Source organism: Neovison vison, chromosome 9, assembly GCF_020171115.1.
Source record: "Neovison vison isolate M4711 chromosome 9, ASM_NN_V1, whole genome shotgun sequence".
NCBI lineage: Eukaryota > Metazoa > Chordata > Mammalia > Carnivora > Mustelidae > Neogale > Neogale vison.
The window spans coordinates 51707501-51730871 of record NC_058099.1 but is presented as its reverse complement, the minus strand read 5'-3'; the positions used below and the strand labels follow the sequence as shown (position 1 = coordinate 51730871).

The following is a 23371-nucleotide window of genomic DNA, read 5'->3' as shown; positions in this document are numbered from 1 at the left end:
AAACTTCCCGTTCATCTTCCACTGCTGTGTTCTCATCAGCTGCCAGGCATCGCCGTAGCCTCACCTTTCACACACTTACATGCTAAGTGATCCTCTACAAAAGCCCTTTGCTCTGTGCTTTTTCTAATAGAGCATCCTTTCCAATGAAATACAAATAACGTGCCTGCCAGCCACCTGCAAAAGGTTTTACACTTCTCCCCCATGTCAGCTGTCACGCAGAAAGAACTTCAAACCCGAAGGTCCAAATTGCCGGTACACTAATAAATGTAACAACTACTAGTTATATGTGATAAGAAACCAGAGAATTGCACACTGAACTGAAACTGGATCCAATGAATCAAATGTACCCAAAGACAGTTTCAATTCCCATTATTTTAAAATTTCTCTCTCACCTCCTCCAGGTTCAACCTGATATTCTAGCAGAGCTGACAAGTGAACCCTCAGTTCTCTTTTACTCTGATGTCCAAAGCCATCTGGAGTATCTATGATTTCAAAGTATTTCCATACCTAAATTCTAAATTCCCATCATGATAAAATCTTAAAATAATGCCTCTATTTGTCTACTTTGAGCATTTATTGATAACACATAAGCACTTATCAAATGAGATATTTGATATTGTGAGCCTGTGAAAACACACTCGGGATCTGCCTGCAGATTTAGGAAGTATAGGGACAGGAGAGACCTAGTAGCAATCATTTTTTTTCTCCATGGAAACTAAGACTATACGAGATTTAAGAAAACCTGTCCTGACCAAATCCAAGACCCTGAACTAGGGGTCTTGGATCTGGGTCTAAGACAAGGGTCCAGACACCTTGGCTACTGGTCTGGCTCACACCAAGCTATAGCTCTATATCCAATAACCTTTCTGCATTTTACTAATAAGAATTTTTGTTTGTTTGTTTGTTTTTTAAAATAGTAACAGCATGGGGTTCCTGGGTGGATACATCTGCCTTCAGCTCAGGTGATGATCTCCATGTCCGGGGATCAGGCTCCCATCTCAGTGGGGCGTCTGCTTCTCCCTCTCCCTCTGCCTCCACCTTTGCTTTTGCTGTTTTTCTCTCTCTCTCAAATGAAAAAATAAAAATCTTTAAAAAAATAAAAATAAACAGTAACAGCTCTACTAAAATACGTTCAGTTACATCTGTTATGTCCACTAGTTTAAAGAGAAAAAGAATATGAATAATTACAAAGAATACAGACAATCCAAAAATGATTTCTATGTCCCTTAAGAACAGTTATTCTCATAGTATGGCTGCAGGACCAACAGCATCAATATCAGCTGGGGACATATAAAAAATGCAAATTCTCAGGCCTTCTCCAAAATGGGCAGAATCAAAAAATCTGGGCATAAGGCACAGCAGTCTGTGAATATACAGGACCTCCAAGTGATTCAGATGCATGCTCAACTTTAATAGCCACAGCTCTAGCATATACTATATGATTTACTTAGCTTCATACTAAAATTATTTAAAATGGCTAATGCTCCTTAAGGACATACTCAGCTGGTTAGGAGCCAAAACTAGACCCAGAAAGAGGAAAAGCAGTCCTGAATTAAAAACACTTTTAGGACTATCCCAATTTGGGGCAACAACAATTAACTGTAAAGAGAGTATCTTTTGACTGTACTACACAATACAAACCACTCCACTGAGTCTCCTACTTGGAAGAAAGCAAGCATTCTCTTTTAGAATAATTAATAAAATTAAATATTTAAATAATCTCAGATTTAAGATGAGGTGATAAAAACTAAAATGGAAGCAAATTAGTAAATTTAATCATAAGAATCAACGGTGAAATGTAAGACAAGTTAAACAATATGAAGGTATAATTATTTGAAAATTAGAAGAAAGACAGGACACCACCACGGGGCAAAGAGAAAATGAAGATTTTTGTGAAGGTGAATGGAGGTGTGGGCATATAGGAATTAATGACACTAGCACCAGGTAAGGAGCAAAATAAGTGGAGGGAGAGAAAGTACTGTCACTAACTAACACAAGAGGAGCAAGTTTGAGGAGGATCTGGCATTAAGTCTCAGAGAAATTACTTCATGAGTACTGTTTGCTCAGAAGGTGAAAGGCGTATCAGAATCACTCATGACTTCAAAATCAAAGCTAGCACTGTTCCTAATAACCAGAAGTTACCTACGACCTACATACCCATTCAAAGAGGACTTGTGACCACCATCACAGTACTCCCATACACTGGAATTCCAGGAGGCCATAAAAAATTATATGCCTCCATGACACAAACACTGAAAAACACTTACATGGGCAAGTGGAAAAAGCAATTAAACAAAACATACAGTATAATCCGACTTCTTTTTTTTTTAATCATCCAACTTCTATTTCAAAAAACATGGGCATTTATACACACACACACACACACACACACACACACACAGAGAACAGACTGGAAAATTATAAACCACAATGGACACCAGAACAGGTGATCTGTTTGCAACTAAATTTTATCTCTTATTTTCTGCATTTTCTTACTTTTTAAATGAATAATAATTACTTTCATAATGTGGAAATATAAAAATGTAGACACACCAATGTTTTAGGGGAAAAAAGACAATAAAAAATTGCCTTCTTATAAGCAGGGATGTGTGCCAAGTACTGCTGCTAGGCAGAGGTATTAGTAGTAAAATTCCAGAGACTTCAAAAAAACAGAATTCTGAGACAAAGACACAAACTTTAGAGGGAAAACAACTCAAATTATAGGCAACCATCATAACACATCAGTCTCTATATTCAGCAAAAAAAAAAAAAAAAATGGGTACCCAAATCACTACATTCTAAAGCTTTAATCCAAATGAAAAGTAGAAAGGACATAGTTTATTAGGCACATTCTGTGTACCAGATACCTTCACATAATATCTCCCTTAATCTTCCTAACAACTTGTGAAGTCTTACCTCTATTTTGCAGGTAAAAGGCTTAAAGGAAACAAGTAGGTTTCTGATGCTCAGGGGACCCCAGAGCTCATGAGCTCTTTCCACTACACTGGAATCCAAAGGGATTCGTAACACACAGTTCTTGAAGTGGTACAAGCTGAAATTTCGGGTGCTCAAGCAACAACTTTGGAAAGAACTCTATTATCCCTCTTAAATACAAAATAAATAGAGAATAGAAAGGGGTGGGGGAAGGCAGCAAGTGCTGATGTGAGAGGCAGCCTTGCCGGATCTGTTAAGGATTTCTGACTCCTGAGGGAAAATGACTTTGGAAATGTGAAATGCTCCTTTCGCCTGCTGCAGGGCAAGACAGTGGTGATGCAATGAGCAAACAAAAGCTGCGGCTTAAATCAGTTCCTAGAGACAAGGAGAAGAGAGCAAACTTAAGAAGTATTCAAGAGATAGAACCGACAAGATGTCCTCATTGATGTGATAGTCTTCCTTTTGACCCACAACCATACGAACTTAATTCTAAACTTACACATAACTTTACCACTAACAAGCTTTGAAGCCTTCTCCAATTTGGAATCTTACAACTTCACTTCTTACTTTTTGCCCTTGTAATACAAACCTACCCACATGCATCTAAATATTAAGAAGTGTTTCTTCCATCAATTGATAAATAGATAAACAAAAATGTAATTTATACATACAACAGAGTATTGTTTGGCAACAAAAAAAAGGAGATGAAATACTGTCACATGGCACAACATGGGTAAATCTTGAAGATATTATATAAGTGAAAGAAGAGAGTCACAGAATACCACATGTAGTATGATTCCATTAGTATGAAATATCCAGAATAGGCAAATTCAGAAATATAAAGTAGGTCAGAGGTTGCCTACAGCAGCAGGGGGATGGCAATGTTGGGAATGATAGCTGGAGGGTATAAATTTCCTTTTGAGGTGATAAAAAACGTTCTAAAATTGATTGTTGTAATGGTTACACAATTTTGAATACACTAAAAACCACTGAAACCAATAAACACTGCATAGAAAGGTAAACTGATAGTATGTGACTTATAGTTGAATAAAGCTGTTATTCTTTAAGTGTTTTTTGGGCAATATTTATTGAGTATGATGTGCTCAGTGCTAAGGTAGACACAGGATTTCAGCCCTGACACAGCACAAAATCTACAAAAAACCAAAACCCTTGTAAGGCAAGTGGTTCCTATTAGGATCTTCCATATGGTTCTATATGAAACAATCCTCTCAACATCTTTAAGAAAAAATGCTTACCCAAGAAACACATTCATTTTTCTTTCGATTTTTAACTCCACAGAGGTATTTAAGACTAAGATAATGTTCCAAGTCACTGACAGAAAGGCTATTTAATCATACAGTTAAAGAATATTCCCTATAAAAGATTTAATTCTGATATAAAAAAAATTCCCTGGATGAATCATTTCTAGAGACATGTGGGCACTCTTTTAAAAAAACAAAAAACAAAAAAACCCTGGATGTAACAAGACTAGCCTTACATTTCATGTCCAGCCATATAAGATCAAGTTCAACTTATGCTTTTATTTATATAGATGTAATGGGATTCATTTCCAAATTTGTTCTTCAGGCAGGTATCTTGGAAAGTACTGGTCTAAATGCCAAAGATCTGAAGATCTAGATTCAAGACCTCATGTTGCCAGGGCTAGACTGATTTTCAGGGGTGGTGATGGAAATAAGCAGTTAATATATACAAAAAAAAAAGCACGGGCACAGTAGAAAGGACATACCTTTTTATTACCCTAGAAAAATAGAGAAGGGTTTAAAAATTTAAATAAAAATACATTAATTGCAACAATACTTAAAATAGCAAATATTGGAAATGACACATCTTTCCAAAAATGGGGGCTATACAAATAAATAATGGTCCATGACAGAATACTATATGGCCATTGAATTTAGTATTTAACAAGTAGCCCCAAGGTTATGAAAACAATTATAACTTTTATATAAGCTCAAAATGTCAGTTACAAAATAGCATTTTCGGTGTCATCTCAATTTTATAAAATCAAAGATGCACTGGAAAAAATCAGGAAGGTTGATTACAAAATCACAAGTAAAGTTATCACTAGGTATTAAAATTGAGTAATTTTAAATATTGTTAGTTACAATTCACATTTTCTAAAATAAGTATTTCTATTATGGGGGGGCAAGAATCAAACAACAAATTTGTAGTTACTTCTCATCTTCTTATCAAAGGAAGGATGAAAAATGTTCTGCCCCAAAGTGACAGTTCTGATGATCTGAGTTTTACTTGCCTAAGGTTTTAATATACTAGTCTTCCAATACGCCGAGTTTTCTCTTTACTCTGGGCTTTTATCAGTGTTGTTCCTAGTGCCAGGAACATTTTTAGCCACACTTTCTAGAACCTGTCACTTCACAAGGCTAACTCTGAAGAATAAAAAGGCAGAGGTGTCACTTACTCTAGAAGTCTCCGGCACTGCGTGTGCTGATGGAACCCTGGCCTTGGCGTTCCACAGCCTTTATCACAAGATACTATGGTTGCCTGGTTTCACATTTTTCTCCCCAACCAGACTCTAAGATACTATGAGGGCAAGAAAGAAATGTTTCTGTTTTGTTCACCACTACATCAACTATACTTTGTAGCATAGCGTATAAGCTTGATAAATATTTTGGGGGAAAAAATTTATGTATTAATGGATAAATTAAGAAATAAACATCCTGTCACAGAAGTTAAGTATACCTAATTGTTACACATGTTTACTCTAAGTAAACTAGGAGTGTGTGTTTCATGTCATGAAAACATCAGTTTGTTCAGTAATACAAACAAAAGACAGGTCTTATGTATTCCTGTTCTCAGAGTCTGAAAATGTTAAAGCATGAGTTTAGTAGAAAGTTAAATATATCCAATCACAGGGTATTAAATATGTTAATGTTTTAAATATACCATTTGCAAATAAACAGAAATAAGGTGCAATTAAGGGAAACAATTAAAATAGAATTATACCGTATGTCCTGAACTTGCTTCCCAAAGATCAGATTCAGATGTTGCTTTTTTATTCATAAGCTTAGAAAAAGTAAATAAAACATTTTGTACTGTGTTCAACATAAATCTTAACTTACCATTCAAATTAAATCTAAACATAAACATGACCCTAAAACCTCCTCCAGTTCTACAAATACTCAGACAATCAAAATCTGACTTCTAGGACAGCAATTTTATTATAGGAGTACAACATTTATATTGAAGAGATAAATTATGCAAATCATAATGGCTTATGCTTATGTTATAGTTAAGCTTACTCTCCTGCATATTACAGGGCTTAAGAGTCTGCAAATTTATTCAAAGTTCAGGTTGCCTATCTATGAAATAATTATACCATTTAAGACCTTTTTTTTTTAAAGTAAGCTCTATACCATATCAACAAGGGGCTTGAACTCAACCTTGAGATAAAGAGTAGCGTGCTCTAGCGCCTGAGCCAGCCAGGCACCACTAAGACACACTTAATACTGACTTAGGTTCAAGGTTTGGGGAGAGCTGATAAAAGCTTCAAACAATATAGACTACTTTGTATTATTTACTTAGCACTTGATCATCAAAGGTATACATACAACACATTTGAATTAAGAATTCACAAAGTAAACCTCTACTTTATTTATACCACTGCTATATTCAATCTTCCTTCAGGGAGGTTTAGAAATGTTAAGGTAGTTCAAGTCAAAAATAAAGGTCATGTTAAAACTAGATCATCTCTAACCTTGGTTATGCATCCACCCAACTAGATAAAGTTACACTGGTAATTTTCCAAATATAAATTTTAATATTCATTTAAAGTTTTAAGTTTTTTTGATACATAAAAAAATCAGGAGATTTTAATTTAAATTTCAAATACAAAGTGATTAGTGACACCTCAACCAGTAGTTTGTTTTTCCAGTAAGTCCAACACAAATTCAAAATTCTTGGTTAATATAAGAAAAAAAAATCCCACTTAAAGAATGAAGGAAAGCATCATAGGAGTAAGAAACAAATGAGACTATATTTTTAGTCCAAGAGACTGCTGCAGCACTGTTCCAGCACTGGAGATTCAAAGAGCATAGCCCCTCTTTTAGAGTTGCCCACACTGTGGTGAGGAATACAGATAATAAGGGTTCCGTTTGCTGAGTGGGTTTTTCCCAAAAAGTCTTTGTAGTAATCTGGTGTTACTTTTTCACTGAGTACTTGCAACAACTCCCAACACACTGAAAATAAATAAGACAAAGCACCTTTCAATAATTTTTTTAAAAATCTAGTCTGGAGGGACACCTGCGTGACTCAGTCAGTTAAGCATCTGCCTTGGGCTCAGGTCATGATCCCAGGTTCCTAGGATTGAGCAGGTTTCCAAACTCAGCAGGAGCCTGCTTCTCCCTTTCCCTCTGCCTGCTACTCCCCCGGCTTGTGCTCTCTATCAAATAAATTAAATCTTTAAAAAAAGAGAGAGAGAGAGAGAGAGAAAAGTAGTGGTAATTCCCTTTATAAATCACCACTACCATTTGACTCCCAGTAATCATAGGAAGACTTTATTTATTTATTTATTTATTTATTTATTTTTTGAAGGAAAGGACAGTTCTAAGAGACAATGCGAACTAAAATATCTTCAGGATTTGGCAGCAAAAGGAGTAAGAGAGGAAACAGGAAGAAAATGATCACTCAGGTATCTGAGCCTGTGAGACCCTAAGAAAAATGGGCACTTCTAGAGGTTCGTTAAGTTTCCTATGTACAAGCTGACATTACAGTGCATTTCACAGAGACAGCTTCCAGTGTATTTTCCTGAAGAGGACCCATGCTCGTGTATTAGAGAAAGAACTAGGACCTTAAACTCACCTTTGCCTGCACAACTCTCCACTAAGCAAATCTGTGTCCACTGCCATGTAAAACTTAACTGTCTAAGTTTTAAAGTATCTCTCTGGCAAAGCTTCTATTGTGGCTTCTACCTTCTGATAGTGTGGATGAAAAGCAGTTCCGCATTTCCAGAGACCACAACTAGAAGAATTAAAAGAAGAACAGGAAGTCCACAGAGAAAGCCACTGGATCAGGTGACTAAGGGGATAGAGCTCTTGCTTTGTATTTCTTGACTGGATCAACTCAAGAGCATATGCAGGTTAGGTAAGACCTATAGCTCATAGGCTTTCGAGGACCCTCTTCAAGAGAAAGCACAAGAAACATATGCAAACCTCAGAAAAAGACATGACAATGTGAGCACATCTGCTGGGGCCCTTCCCAGGTCCTTGAAGGGTAGCACGCCTCTATGCAGAGGAACAGTCCTACGGCTCAACGACCATCTGAGGAAACTGAATGGAAGGTGGATCTCAGGAATCTGGCACTTCTGTGTAATCAGAGGAAGCAAACTTTCCTGCACAGCACCAAAGGAGTTAAAATTACCCAAGAAAATGCAGGCAAAAACAGATGAGTGGCTTAGACTGGCTGATTACTGTTGTAACAATCTAATTGGACAGGGGTAAAATACAAAGCAAGTGCGTGCCAGTTTTTACAGAAAACATATGGGAACTTATCTGGGAAAATTTGCCTTCTCTTAAGTAAGCAAGGAGTCTTTTCAGGTATTTTGAGTTGAAATTGAGAAGGACATTTTTAATTATAGAGAATGTAGAGAAAGGGTAAGTCACTGGAGAAAGATGACCATAATACACTAATATTCAACTTCACTATGGGTAGAAAAGACGAGATCAGGAGTTAAATTTTTACACACAAAGGACCCACTATGCAAGGGAGGAAGGAAGGAAGGGAGGGAAAAAGGAGGAAACAGAAGAAAAACATCAGTCTCTATTTGAATAAGCTTACATGAAGAACTTTTTATAAAAGAAAGATTAGCAATATTAAAGAAAATTAACTTATTGCCCCAAACATGGCTCCTCAAAATAAAATAAAAACGAATATGAAATGTAAACTATCATGGCCTGGCTCCCTTTTCTCTCCCAGATGCCCTGTTCCATGTCTGTAAGTGTTTGGGGCAAGCAAATTCATTGGCATTGTCTTTCTAGCTCTGAATTCCAATTGTAGACAAGTAAATGCGCTGCACAGAATGTAGAGGGGTAAACTCTGGTAGGTATTGGTGAAGCAAGAAAAGCAAAATCACAAAGGGCAGCACCGCTAAGGGAAGGTCTTTGATCTGCAGTGCAATAAGCTCAATCCTGTAAGTGTCCCCTCTCCCTCTCTCATCCCACACTCAACTCTCACCCAGCTGGTTGGACAGTTTCTCCCCTCCCCAACTGTCACTGAAAAGAGAACGGAAAGAGCAAAGATCGTACAATGATCAAACAGGGCAGGCTCAAAATCAGTAATGGTGATTCCAGAATCCCTTGGGAATAATAAAGTAACAGAGGGGGCAGGAAGAGAGCCAATTAGTACATTCCCAGGCAAGAGACAGCGGAGGCCAAGGAAAAGGATAGAATTAAACACCAATTGTGCCAGTCTGCCTACTTCAATGTTATTCTTCACAGATACAAGCAACCAAGACAAAGGTATAAAATTTGTGAGAGTGGCATGGGCCCTATAACAAGCTCTACCTCCACCATCTCTTCGTGATCCCGAGTGAGGCATCAGAGCCTCTCTAGCCTGCATTGATCTTAACTATAAAATGAAGAGTGAGGGAAAAAAAAAATTCCTGTGAGTCCTTCCCATGTTAGCATTCTAGAACTCTGAGAACAGCATGGTGTACATAAGAGTATGGACTATGGAGCCACATGGTTTGGCTTTGCATTCCAGCTCTTCCACAACTAGCTGTCTGACTCTGGGAAAGTTACTTGATCCCTCTGTACTCCAGTTGCCCCCCACGTAAGAGATGAAAAACATATTACCTACCTTATGGAGCTGTCCTGACTATAAAATGCTGTGTTAGCTATAATTATGGCCATGAGCCAATGTTGCAGGCAATACCTTTCAGGTACAGGCCACTGTGTGGTAAATCACCTTTCTGAAAAGTTCTTCATCAGTGGGGCAAACAACTGCCCACCACTTCCCTTCCTAGGCCAGATGTAGACATTCATGAAACACATAATTCTCCTATTAGTTTGGATGCAGCCTAAGGATCTTCACTGAATCAAGAGCTTACACAGAAAATAGTCAGCCACATCTTAAATACAGATAATACTGTGTTCCTTCATCACTACTTCTATCCCATAAGGTTCAAACTGGTTCAAATGTAGCACCCTACAAAAACATAGTTCTCGAGAATGCCTTTTGATGGAAAAGAGAACAAAAGAGAATCCCTGACCTGTGGCTGGTTCACGACTACTTAACTCTGATATCCAGCTCCAAGGACCACAGCTTCTCTAGAAACATTTATATAGTCATCTATGGAAAACAATGGCTAAATGCAGATGAATGGTGTTATTTGATACTATTTGGTAAAGACATTCTTCTAAAAAACGACAAGTTTGTTCAACAACAGTGCAATAAGGCCAAACAAGACTTTGGAAGCAAATTTTTCATGATGATGTGGTAGGATGAACAGGACAGGGAGCCCTTTCATCAAGCAAGGTCAATGTTTAGCAAATTGGATTTGGCAAGAACCTGAGGATAAGAAAGGGGGGAAATCAACTTCTTCACATGTCCACCTCCTGCTGGACTTCACCTCAAGGTAATCCCACACTCACACACTCAACACATCCAAAATACAGAGTCTCCTCTTCCCCATCTGTTGTTACTCCTGTGTTCCCAAGCTCAGCTGAGACCAACTCCACCTCCCACGCACCTCTCAAATCAAGCCCACCTTTGCAACTCTCCTACATTAGCACCTGGCTAACCTGGAATAACTGCCTCTACTCTTGCCTCTCACATCCATCCCCCAATCAAATCCCAGAAAAATTTCCCACTTATAGCCCAAAGGCTTTCACATGCAACAACATGGATGAATCTCAGCAGTATTACACTAAGAGAAAGAAAGCAGACTTAAAAGTTTACATACTGTAGGGGCGCCTGGGTGGCTCAGTGGGTTAAAGCCTCTGCCTTCGGCTCGGGTCATGATCTCAGGGTCCTGGGATGGAGCCCCGCATCGGGCTCTCTGCTCAGCGGGGAGCCTGCTTCCTCCTCTCTCTCTCTGCCTGCCCCTCTGCCTACTTGTGATCTCTCTCTCTGTCAAATAAATAAATAAAAATCTTTTAAAAATTTAAAAAAAAAGAAGTTTACATACTGTATAATCCCATTGATACGACATTCTGGAAAGGGCATTAACTCCACAGGACCAGAAAACAGATCAGTGGTTGCGAGGGCGAGAGGAGCGCTTAGTTACTCAGAAGCACTGAGGATTTTAGGGGGTGATATCAATGTTCTTTGCCTTGACTCTGCTGCTGGTTACGGGCCTTATATCAAACACATCAAACTATACACTAAAATGGGTTCATTTTACTCTATATAAATCCTACCCTAATATAAAAAAATTGGGGAAAACCCCAAGGACTCTTCCATTGCCTACAGGTTCCATGGCACTGTTTATCTGTCCCATCTTGCCTTCCACATTCCAGCAAAAATCAACTTTTTCAAATGTCCTGTACTCTCCCTGCACAAGCTTCTCACCACTGGCTCACTCTTTAACACAGCTTTTCCCAATTAACTCCTAAGTCGTCCAGGCTGCCTCCCTCTCTCTCCCACCCCTCAAATTCCCAAGCTAATTAAGTTGGATGCCCTTCCTCTAGGCTCTCATAATGCCTGATATTTCCCGATCATTGCATTCAAAGAAATGTATTATATATATTATACACATACATTATGATATAATAATCTGGTCTTTCATCAAATAACTGAAGTGTGAAATGACAGTGCAAGTTGAAACCACACAAAGCAATCTCAATCATCAAATCTCAATCATCAATTAGGAAAATTATTATTTTTTTGCAACCTCTAACATGTTTTGTCAGAGCATTAAAAACTATCAGTTATATATGTATAGGAAAATGGAAAAACAAACATTTATTTAGTATACTGTAATTTTAAGTATTCAAAGCTTTGAGAATTAAAAAGTTTCTTCTTTTATTAAAAAATATCAAGTGTCGTTTGTAATGCCATCCCTTCACTGTGTAATTTAAAATACCAAATGAGCATCTTTTGATCCCTTGGTGAAGGGGTACACTTCTATGTTTGAACTAGCTTCCAACATTTGATCCTCTGTGTTTTAGTGTCTTGCAGTATTCCTCTGAGGAGTTCCTTTAATGTGAAATTTTTGGCCAGCATCCTTTCCTCTGTTAGGTCTTCATCCTTTTAGTCACAGCTACCTTCCTAATTTGTCCCAATTACCCTTCGCTGAGCTCCTCTGGCTGCATGTATGGAGTGTCTACAACAGTGGCAGTGCTGACATCTACATGGTCAGGTATTTTTTCCAGAAATCTCTTTGTAAGTGGTTTAAATTTCATTCCCAGCATTATCAACTTTTCATTTCTTTGCTGCAACCTTGATCTTTGTCATCGAATTCCCTTTTTGCATTACCCAGTCTTATGAAATGTTATAATGAGACAAGAAGCAACACAGCTACATGCTTTGCTGTCTGTTCGGGACCAAATAACAGGGTGTGCTGGTTGGACTATTATACAATTATTCACAGCTAACATCATAAGTGAAATTTAAACTGTGTTTTTTGGAAACTGGTGTTACTTAATTAACTATAGTAACTGAAAATTGTGCATATGGGAACTGGGCAAACTAAGAATTATTTGTATTTATAATAATTTTAGAATTAATCAATTGGCTCACCACTGAGACAAATTTAAGGAATTGGAATTTATGCCCTTCCCATCTATACCTTCTAGCTTATAGCATCACAAAATGAAGGCAACTTCCTAACAACTCAATTCATAGTCAAGTCTAACAAATTAGAGGAAATAGTCAGATTATAATCCAAACTCAGTTACGAGTAACAAAGTTATGAAGTGATGCTGTGCCTCTATGACTTCCCCTATAAAATATAGTTAAATAACAGCTCCTTCTTCACAGGGCCATTGTGAAGACTCTAAAGAAAAAACAGACTTTAAAATGCACTTTGAAAAATTCAACCAAATACCATCACATCAAGTGTACACTTAGTGTGCACCAAGCACTACCAAAAGAGCTTTTCATTAAGTTTTCTCATATAATTCTCAAAATAGCCTACAAGGAAAGTAGCATTATAGTCTCCATTTTATAGAAGAATACTAAAGCACTCTCTGAGAAGTCAAATAACTTGTCCAAGGGTATACAAATAGTGAGCAGTAAAGCCTGTATTTGAGCTCAAAAATTATAACTCTATAGATGAAGTTCTTCAGAACTTCTTCACTTTTTCACTGCTTTCTCAGACCACAGAAGGACATGGTTATTGAGAGGTAAAACACTGAATCCTAGAAATTGGATAAACCCATTTCACTATGACTCAATATAGGATCCAGTTTTATTGGGACATTTTCAGGCAAAAGGAAAAAGATGCACAATGTCCAGAGATCCAAGGGGCTAAGCAGAACTATAAAAGGAGCAAAAAAACTAGGTGGGGGAATTCAAATATCTTCAATTATTTTATGCTAGTTAGTAGAAACAAAAATACCAAAAAAAAAAAAGAACTAAGAAACAAAATTCATTTCGCAAGAATAGTGAAGGAATTATATTTATGAGTGTATAAAAAATCAAGAGTGCCATAAAAACAAGATATGTAGAACCAACAAATTTCATTGACATTTTCAGTAACACTGACACTGAAAGTTAATAACATTGTTTGTTAAGGTCTGATTTCACAAGGAATTCCAGATGGAACAGAAACACGAGAGTCTAATAAGGATGTATGATATGAAAGCAACGGGATTAGTTAACTACAATAAGTAGATTCCTCTCAAAATATAGTCCATTCAGAAGGACACATTTAGAACATTTGTATCTCCTTAGGGGTATTAAGTGAGAAAGAGTCTTAGTACAAAGCAGTCCTAATTATAATTCATCTTAGGAAATAAAGTGAGTTCTCTTTACTGAATAGTAAAATATACTGCAAGAGGGGGCTTAAATATAGCAACAGGACTGTCAACAAAGAGAGACAGCAAATAAAACTTATAGCCCAAAGGAATACCAACTAAAAACTGAATAACTACTCTAACAACACCCAACACTTCTTTTCTCCTCTTATCAATCCTAATAATCCAAAGCAGAAAAAAAGTTGCTAAGCAAAGACTATCCAATTTACAAAGAACAGAAACAAAATAAATTAATACAAACCAAATGTAAACATGTTTGTCCCATCACACCTTCACCAAGGTTCCGTCACTGGTGAAACGAGATGGTCAACAAGAAGACTTCACTGGCAGAGGTGCACCTGCTTTGGGAAGGGGCAGTTTAGTTTTCAATCCCACCAAAAAGGAGAATCTGTCTTTTACGTCCTGAAATAGAAAATACTTTAAATGATACATAGTGGGTTGTGTGACTTACAGATTTTAAGAACTACTTCACAAGGATGCCTGGGTGGCTCAATCGGTTAAGCTGCTGCCTCAGATCAAGTCATGATTCCAGGGGCCTGGGATGGAATCCTGCATTGGGCTCTTAGCTCAGTGGGGAGCCTGCTTCTCTCTCTGCCTCTGCCTGCTTGTGCACACACACACTCTCTCTCTCTCTCTCTGACAAATAAATAAAATCTTAAAAAAAAAAAAACTACCTCACAAATCTGAAAGGAAAATAATAGAAGGAGCATGATAAAGCATAGAAGCATTTTATTAGATAGAAATTGGGCTGGTTCCAGGTAACAGAAAATCCAGTTGATTTTAAACAACTAGTTCTCTCACAGAACAAACATGTAGTCAGGGTGTCAATGACACCAGCTCTGCCTTTCCTATCTCAGTGTCCATCCTCATGTTTGCTCACTGCCTTGGTAAGCAGCACAGCCAAATTCCAAGCCATCATTTGCTTTTCATTTCAGACAGGAGACTTTCACTACCCTCTCCCTGCAGACTTCCTCTTACAAATTACTGGCCAGAACTGAGTCACATGCCCACTCTTAGACCAACCATTGCCAAGATAAATAAAATCATCACGACTTAGACTTTTCTTATTTTAACGATGTGTTGTCTCTTATTATTGCTAAAATCAACGGCTTGCTTATTCCCAATCCCCATCCCAGACACTTGCAAAGAGAGAGGTGGGATGGTTCTCTGCATAGACATCATTGTTGACCTCAATTGTTTTTAAAGATTCATATGACATCTGTAAAAGTGCAGTTTTATGTCAAGAAGTCAACAGTTAACACCACTATCTAGATCTGATTCTGAGTTTACAGAACACTCGAACGTAAGACAATGGGGCACCAGAATGCAATGAACTATTTTTCTAGTTTGATGAGTAAGAGCCAGCAAAGCAGCTTTCAAAAAGTACAATTTCTCAGCTAACATAAATCAGAAAAAAAGTGTCAGTTCTTTTCAATTTTACAATTCCCAATATGATCCAGTTGAGCAATCCTATCCAACCTCACCTCTCTACTCAGTCTCCACTTAGGGAATGAGGGGATGAGAAAACATACGGGGTAGTTGTGTCAATGGCTCCATTTTTTTTTTTTTTAATTAGCTGTCTTTTCACCTAGACAATTTTTGCCTTTCTAGGAAAGCAGTGAAGGTCAAATTATAAGAGATTATCTGATAAAAAAACACCCCCATGCAAGATCTTCCTGTATTTGGATTTTCAGTTATAAACTTACAATGAAGGAAAATTCAAATACCTTCAAAAACTCAGAATGCAATGGTCTTTGACGGCATAGGCCATTCCTTCTGCATCTTTACAGACAGCATTAATCTTAAAATTGGAATCATTAGACTGACCCTAACTCAAAGTATGATTACAAATTCATGAAACTTTTCTCATTCTTTTAAAGATTTTATTTATTTTATTTAGTTGAGAATGAGCGAGTGAGAGAGAGAGAGAGAAAGCGCACACAAGGTGGGGGGGCGGGGGGGAGAGGCAGAGAGAGAACCAAGCTCCCTGCTAAGCAGAGAGCCAGACACAGGGTTTGATCTCAGGACCTTGGGATCATGATCTGAGCCAAAGGCAGACGCTCAACTGACTGAGCTACCTAGGCACCCCTAAGATTTTATTTTTTAAGTAATCTCTACAACCAACATGAGGCTGGTCACAACCTTGAGATCAAGAGTTGCATGCTGCACCTACTGAGCCAGCCAGGCACCCCCATTTTTTCCTAAAGTAGGCTCCACACCCAACAGGAAGCTTGAACTCAGGACCCGGAGATCAATATCACATGTTCTACTGACTGAACCAGCCAGGCGCCTCGAAACTTTCCTCATTTTTAAACCACACTGTATTACATACTCCTCCTTGAACACATCTCATCTTTCTCTTTGTGCTTTTTGTTCTTGCCACCTTAATACTTGCCTTGCCAATTAATGCTGTAATTTCTGTCATTAGAATTTTGTCAGATGAAATGCAGGGTCTGTCTCCCATGTCCCCTTTTCTTCCATGCCCAGGCAGGGTCCAAGGCTTTGAATCATTCCTCACAGGGTTCACCAACTATCCAACTCTCAACCACTCTGAGCCTTTTAATAGATCCAAAAGAGATGCAAGCTCTACAAAAGTCCCCAAAAGCAATGAGACCAAAAGGTCAGCTGACTAGGGCTGAAAGGAGGACTACTGCCTATATCTTCCCTCACTTATTTCTTTTTTTTCCTATAAAACAGTGCAGGTAGAAAAGAATCAGCAAAGAAATTGGGAAGGCTCAAGAGAAATGAGGAGGAGGGCTCCGCATCTGACTGGTTTCTTTTTATTCCTGAGATATAGGATCTGTACACATCCACATACCACAGAACAGACACAAAAGAATTCTGGCTTTTTTTTTTTTTAAACACACTCCAAAAGTCACTGCAATACCAGAAACATTTGGGAGACTGAACCATGTGATGACAATTACAGGAATCCTGGAAGGGAAAAGAATGCTCAGGGAAGGCCAGACAGCCCTGTATTATAAACGCTACTTCAGCCCCCGAGTCCTCCCCACACCCTCCACATCACTGCCAGGGAGAGGTGGCTGGAGACTCTATTCCACAACATTCCCCAGACAGCTCTCGATGAGAAGCATGCTCTCACACTGCTCCATGATTTTGGTTTGCTCAGTTTCCTTATCCTTTGAAGTAAGACACTTCCTGATGGTCAGGAGTTTGGTTCCCAAGGATGTGAGACTTACAGTAGAAAGATGACTGAAAAGGCAAACCACTGAACATACTAATATGACACTGAAACTTTTTTCCAAGTTTCTTTATTCCCTGAATTAATCATTGTGGAACTTGGGGTAGGCTGGGAGGTTAAGAGCTGTAGTTAGGAGGAGAAAAAGAACAAATATTTACCGAGCACCTCTCAGAGCAAGCTGCTTTCAGAACTAAGAAACCTTGCAAAGGAGACAGCATCCGGGTTTAATGACAACTAAGGCTCAGAAAGGCAATGTGCCTCATCCCAAAGCTCTTAAGAAGGCAGCAGGCTGGAATCCCACACCAACCTGACTCCAGAGTCCACACTCTTTCTATGAATCTACACTGCCTGAGACTGAATGCAAATACATCAGAGTCAGACCTGGTATAACACAAACAGGCATTCACCAATCACTCTTACCAAAGCACAACTGACTTTATTTCTTTCTTCTTACATAATTCATATAAAGTATAAGAAGTGAGTTGCAAGTAATGCAAATAAAGTAAAAAAAATTATTTGTAAAAATTTTTAAAGATAGCTATTAATCTCCCCAGAGAATAGGTAATGCTATTCTCATTTGGTACATTTCATATATATATATATACATATATACATATACATATGTATACACACACACACACACACTCTTTTTTTTTTTTTTAAAGATTTTATTTGTTTATTTGACACAGAGAGAGAGATCACAAGTAGGCAGAGAGGGTGGGGAAGCAGGCTCCCTGCTGAGTACAGAGCCCAATGCGGGGCTCAATCCCAGGACCCTGGGATGATGACCTGAGCTGAAGGCAGAGGCTTTAACCCACTGAGCCACCCAGGCGCACCCCACACACAATCTTCTTTGTGCCACAAAATTGGGGTCATACTATCTACAGTTTGTCAGTTTGTGTCCACTTCTTTTCAACTAATATATTGGCGTATATTCCCATGTCACTAGAAATTCCTCAAAAGTCTGATCTTTTAAATAGTTTCATTAGATGGGATCTCGTGGCTCAGTCAGTTAAGCGCCTGCCTTGGGCTCAGGTCATGATCCTGGGGTCCCAGAATCAAGCCCCACATGGGCTCCCTGCTCAGCAGGGAGACTGCTTCTCCCTCTCTTTCTGCTATTCCCCTTGTTGTGCTCCCTTGCTCTCTATCAAATAAATAAAATCTTTTAAAAAAATAATAATTACATCAGAATATATTTCATAACTAAAGTCTTCCAAATGAAAGCTCTGTACTGACAGATTAGGAAACTTAAATACTTGAAATATTACATATTCCATGTAGATATCTACAGAGACAAGGAAGTACAGGAGAGTACAGAGCCATGAATCATGATTCCACAGAAACCCTGCTATTAAAAGGATATAGTTCAACAGAATCACATCTGATAAAGCTTCATACGTTTGAAATATTACTAACCCATTAATATACGCAAAATGTACAGAATTCAAAATTAGGATTACAAATTATCAATTATCTTTTGCTAATGCCTTTCATGGGTCTATATGGAAGTGAAAGTGCCCAACATTGTGGAATTTTCTTTAGATAGAATCATGATAAATTGAGTACCTGTTTCCATTTATTAGCAAAAGCTTCTCCAACATGGCACACACCAAAGAACCGTCTATCTTACAAAGCCCAGCAGTGGTAGTAATGATAGTAATACTAAATAGGAAGAGGACAGTAAGTAAACAGAAGAGGACCATGATGATAGCTTTCATTTTTTTTAAAACATTTTATTTATTTGACAGAGAGAGATCACAAGTAGGCAGAGAGGCAAGCAGAGAGAGAGGATGAAGCAGGCTCCCCACGGAGCAGAGAGCCCATTGCGGGGGTCTATCCCAGGACCCTGGGATCATGACCTGAGCCGAAGGCAGAGGCTTTAACCCACTGAGCCATCAAGGCACCCGATAGCTTTCATTTTTTTAAGTCTTATTCCATGTTACTCACTGTTCCTAACTCTTAATATAGATCTTCTTGGATTTAATTCTTTCTAAATGCCATAAGGTAGCTACTTTTCTTATTCCCATAAAGTAAAAAGAAACTTGAACCCAGAAAACTTTAATTCAAATCCATTCTTAGCTCTAATAATTTGCAATAGTTATTTCTCTCTAGATATCCAATTCTCTACTGTATAATAGAAGGGCTGGGGCTGACAGCATTGTAGATTAAATGAGCTCTCATGTACTATGGATTTGACTATCACCTGAATATATATGTGTGCCCCTTGGGGGCAAACACATATCACTAAATAATCATGTCACTAAATCTCTTTATGGGCTCACCATCTTCCATAGCATAGCACACCAGGAAGTTATAAACAATCAACACATGTTAGCTTTAAAAGTGAAACCTGGGTGGCACAGTTGGTTGGACGACTGCCTCCGGCTCAGGGCGTGATCCTGGAGTCCCGGGATCGAGTCCCACATCAGGCTCCCAGCTCCATGGGGAGTCTGCTTCGCTCTCTGACCTTCTCCTCACTCATTCTCTCTCTCACTGTCTCTCTCAAATAAATAAAATAAAATCTTTAAAAAAAAAAAAAGTGAAACCTCCTAGGGGCACCTAGGTGGTGCAGTAGGTTAAGTGTCTGACTCTTAGTCTCAGCTCAGGTCATGATCTCACAGTTGTGAGACTGTCCCCCGTGTTGGGCTCCTCCCTCAGTGCGGAGTCTGCTGCAGAATCTCTCTCACTCTCCCTCTGTCCCTCCTGCTCATGCTCACACGCTCACTCTCTTTCTCATATAAATCTTAAATAAAAGTAAAACCTCCTTGGCAACAAAAGCCCAAAACCTAAAGCTTCGTAATTCTAGAAATTTGAACCCCATGATGAGCACAATCTGTCAATATCTGGTATCCAGCTGAAAACTCTTGAGGGACAGAGGTTTCCTCCCACCGTGAAAGCTGGCTGACCTAAACAAAAATACATATTTATCAGCAACTGTCCAGGATAACCAAAACAAAAGGTCTACCAGGGTGGGGCATGAAAATCCGTATCAAGTCCCAGGAAAGAAAGGAGAGCTATCCCATCAAAGAGAAGGCTGCCTCCAGAAGGAAAGTGTGGGATATCCATCAGAGCCCTGGGGAAAGGCGTCCAAATCCCGATTTTCATCTACTCTGCTTCCATGTATTAAGCTAATGTTTTAGTTCTATGAAAGTAATTACCAGCTCTGCAACCCATCAATTCACCCTGAGCATTCCTGCTGATTTTTTCTTTGGTCTCCAGGACCCAAGAATCTCTTTCATTGATCTGGAAGTATGAAGGAAAGATTGGTTGTTACTAAGTTCTTTCAATTCTAAATTTCTGCCAAGTCATTAGGAAAAGAAAATGAATTATTTTTGAGTATTTTAATGGAACCTATGGGGGCTAGAGTAGGCATAGTCTCTGAAAAACAGAAGATTAAAGCTATATATCTTTGACCTCCCCTCTTCTAAGCAGAATGGACAAATGCAATTTGGCTCTAGGCTGTGAACTCAGGGATGTGATCCAAATCACCTCCATTCAAAGTTAGGTAGTCTGCCAAGAGTGGCTTAGTCAATAAATGAAACGTATATGGAGTTACAAAAGAATTTCATACATCCCCTAATGGCTTCTAATGGAGGGCATTATTATTATCCCCATTTTACAGATAAGGACAACAAAGTTCAGAGGTTAAAAGTACGAGCCCCAAGATCACACTTAAAAAGTAACAAAGCAATCTTCTGGGCTCAAACACCAATTTTCTATGCAATTTTTTCAAGTAACTGTAGCATGTTATGGTTTAAAGAAGTTCCCCCAACTGGAAGTAACATTCAAAACTTTATGAATTGTAATAGGAGCATAAGTGCATCTACCCACAGGCAGGTATTCATTTTGCACTGTCCACTAAACTATTGAAACATGATAGAGGAAACGATGAAATTATCCCACGATTCCTCTCACTGCCTTGTGAATCCACTTCCACTGCACAAATACACTGAATGGGCATTACACATATAATGAACATATGTCCACAGAATACACACACACAGGAAGTAGTGGGTAAAGACCCATGTGGCAGTAATGACCGTGGTGAGCCCTTTCTGCCATTTAAGTCCTAAACACAACTGCTTCCTTTGGTCAACAGCAAACCCCATGAGAAGGTTGTCTGTGAATGTAGGTACTTCCAATCCAAACAGCAGGTAGCTATGGAAGCTATATAAACATCAACAGGGCTTTGTTTTTTATTTTTTATTTTTTTTAAGATTTTATTTATTTGACAGAGAGAGAGAGAGAGATCATAAGTAGACAGAGAGGCAGGCAAAGAGAGATAGGGAAGCAGGCTCCCTGCTGAGCAGAGAGCCCCACGTGTCCCGATCCCAGGACTCTAGGATCATGACCTGAGCTGAAGGCAGAGGCTTAACCCACTGACCTACCAAGGTACCCCAGGGCTTTGTTTTTTAATTGCCTAGAACCAAGGTTCCAGTTTCTGCAATAAATAGAACAGGCAATGTTTGACTCCTTAGGCATGTGAAAATCTGCTAAAATACACATATGCCTTTTCCTTTTTTCAGATTCTAAATGCAATATACTTTAGCTACAGAAAATCTTGAAAGCGTAGAAAAGCATGAAGAAACAAATTAGGGGTGCCTGAGTGGCACAATCAGTTAACTCTTGGTTTTGGCTCAGGTTGTGATCTCAAGGTCATGAGACTGAGCCCTGCAGAGGGCTCCATGTTCAGCCAGAGTCAGTTTGGATTCTCTCTTCCTCTCCCTCTGCCCCTCCTGCTCATGCTTTCTCTGTCTCTCTAAAATAAGTAAATCTTAAAAAAAAAAAAAAAAAATCAGAAATTAGTCATAATCCCAGTACTCAGAGGCAACAACTGATGACATACTGGCCTATTTTCTTCCAATTTTTTTTTCCTGACTGCTAGACTATTAAAATATTTCATTTTCTACAAAAAAGAAACCAGTTTCTTCAGACAAGAACAGGAAAATGTAGCTAAGAAAAACTGAATTCCACTGCATTTATAAATAAATTAAAATTTCTTGAATAAAATGTTAATAACTACAGCAAAAAAAAAAAAAAAAACCAACTTAAAAATTCTTTGGAAAAGCTCAGTAAGGTCACAATCTAATACCTCCCAGTACTACACCCACCAAAACAGAAGAAATAATAATCTATAATGAGCCTAAATAGTACTCATGTGAAAACTGGTTTTATTTTTTCCAATCTTTATTTTCTAAAATCTTTTTTTTTTTTTTTTGCACTGCAATTATTAACCATATTAAGTAGGCTGGCATATTGAATATCTTAAGCTGAAGGAATCTGAGAAAATGGCACAATCAGGAAGGTTATGCTGACCTTCTCCTGGCCCTTCTTACTGGAAACAGGCCATAAAAGGCCATATGCAAGATGCCTTCCCTACACCAAGAGGAAAGGTGTATCCCTATTTCCAAAGAAAAAGGGATGCAGAGAAGAATTCTAACAGGCCTTGCTAAGTTTCCTCTGGTTTACTATAACTACCTCATATTCTTACCCTATCACCTTCCTCCACAACTGTATACTCTTCATCAAACCTAGCGTAAAATACTCGGGTCTATTTCTTTGGGTCTTCATTTCTTACAAAAGTCTCCATGACACATAAAACTTACATTAAATAAATTTGTATGCTTTTCTCCTGTTAAGCTTTTTTAGTTTAATAAATTTGTATGCTTTTCTCCTGTTAAGCTTTTTTAGTTTAATTTTCAGACCCAGTCAAGGACCCTAAGAAGGTCCAGGAAAACTTATTCCTCCTATATAATCTTATCAGTAAGAAAAGGAACTTCAGCTCACCTAAAGAAGAAACTACATAGAGAGGGGTATAAAGTCCTGTTTCCTTCTCAAAATTTCACTTCTGGAGGATGCAAAGGAAATATCATCTAAATATGGTTTATAAGCCTTTACTGCACATGCATATAACCATATATAACATGTATACAATTGTGTCCTCTAATATGAAACAAATAGCTTAAAAGTAAGGCAATTCATGCCTAACAAAGTCGAAAGCAATCTGCTTTTCACATCCAGAAATGGAGACTCAAATGGAACCTGTGACCTTGGTAAAGCTAAGAACAGCCACTGGAACATAAATCTATTTTGTAGCAATTTCATTGATCATGTACTTCTAAGGTACTTCTTTAAAAAGGGCTCACACAGAACGAGTACTTTTGTACTAGTTACTACTAGGTAAACACAAATCTTAAATAATCTTCAGTGCAACAGACCTGGAATTTTATTCCCCACAGCCTAGTGATTTTAAGTGCCCTGTGACCCTCTTAAGCACTGC

At 38.3% G+C, this 23371-nt stretch overlaps 1 protein-coding gene across 5 annotated transcripts in view; it reads right to left on the bottom strand.

Moving 5' to 3' along the window:
• BNC2 (basonuclin 2) overlaps window positions 1–23371 on the bottom strand; it is a 427511-nt gene that overhangs the window by 334133 nt on the left and 70007 nt on the right. For 3 of the 5 annotated variants that reach the window (XM_044265617.1, XM_044265619.1, XM_044265622.1), the window contains exon 1: window positions 14131–14225. The exons of the other annotated variants lie outside the window; for them this stretch is intronic. In XM_044265617.1, the coding sequence (XP_044121552.1) occupies window positions 14131–14154 (24 nt within the window). In that variant the 5' untranslated portion in view covers window positions 14155–14225. Of the gene's footprint in view, window positions 1–14130; window positions 14226–23371 lie in introns of those variants that run through there. 5 annotated transcript variants of the gene reach the window in all.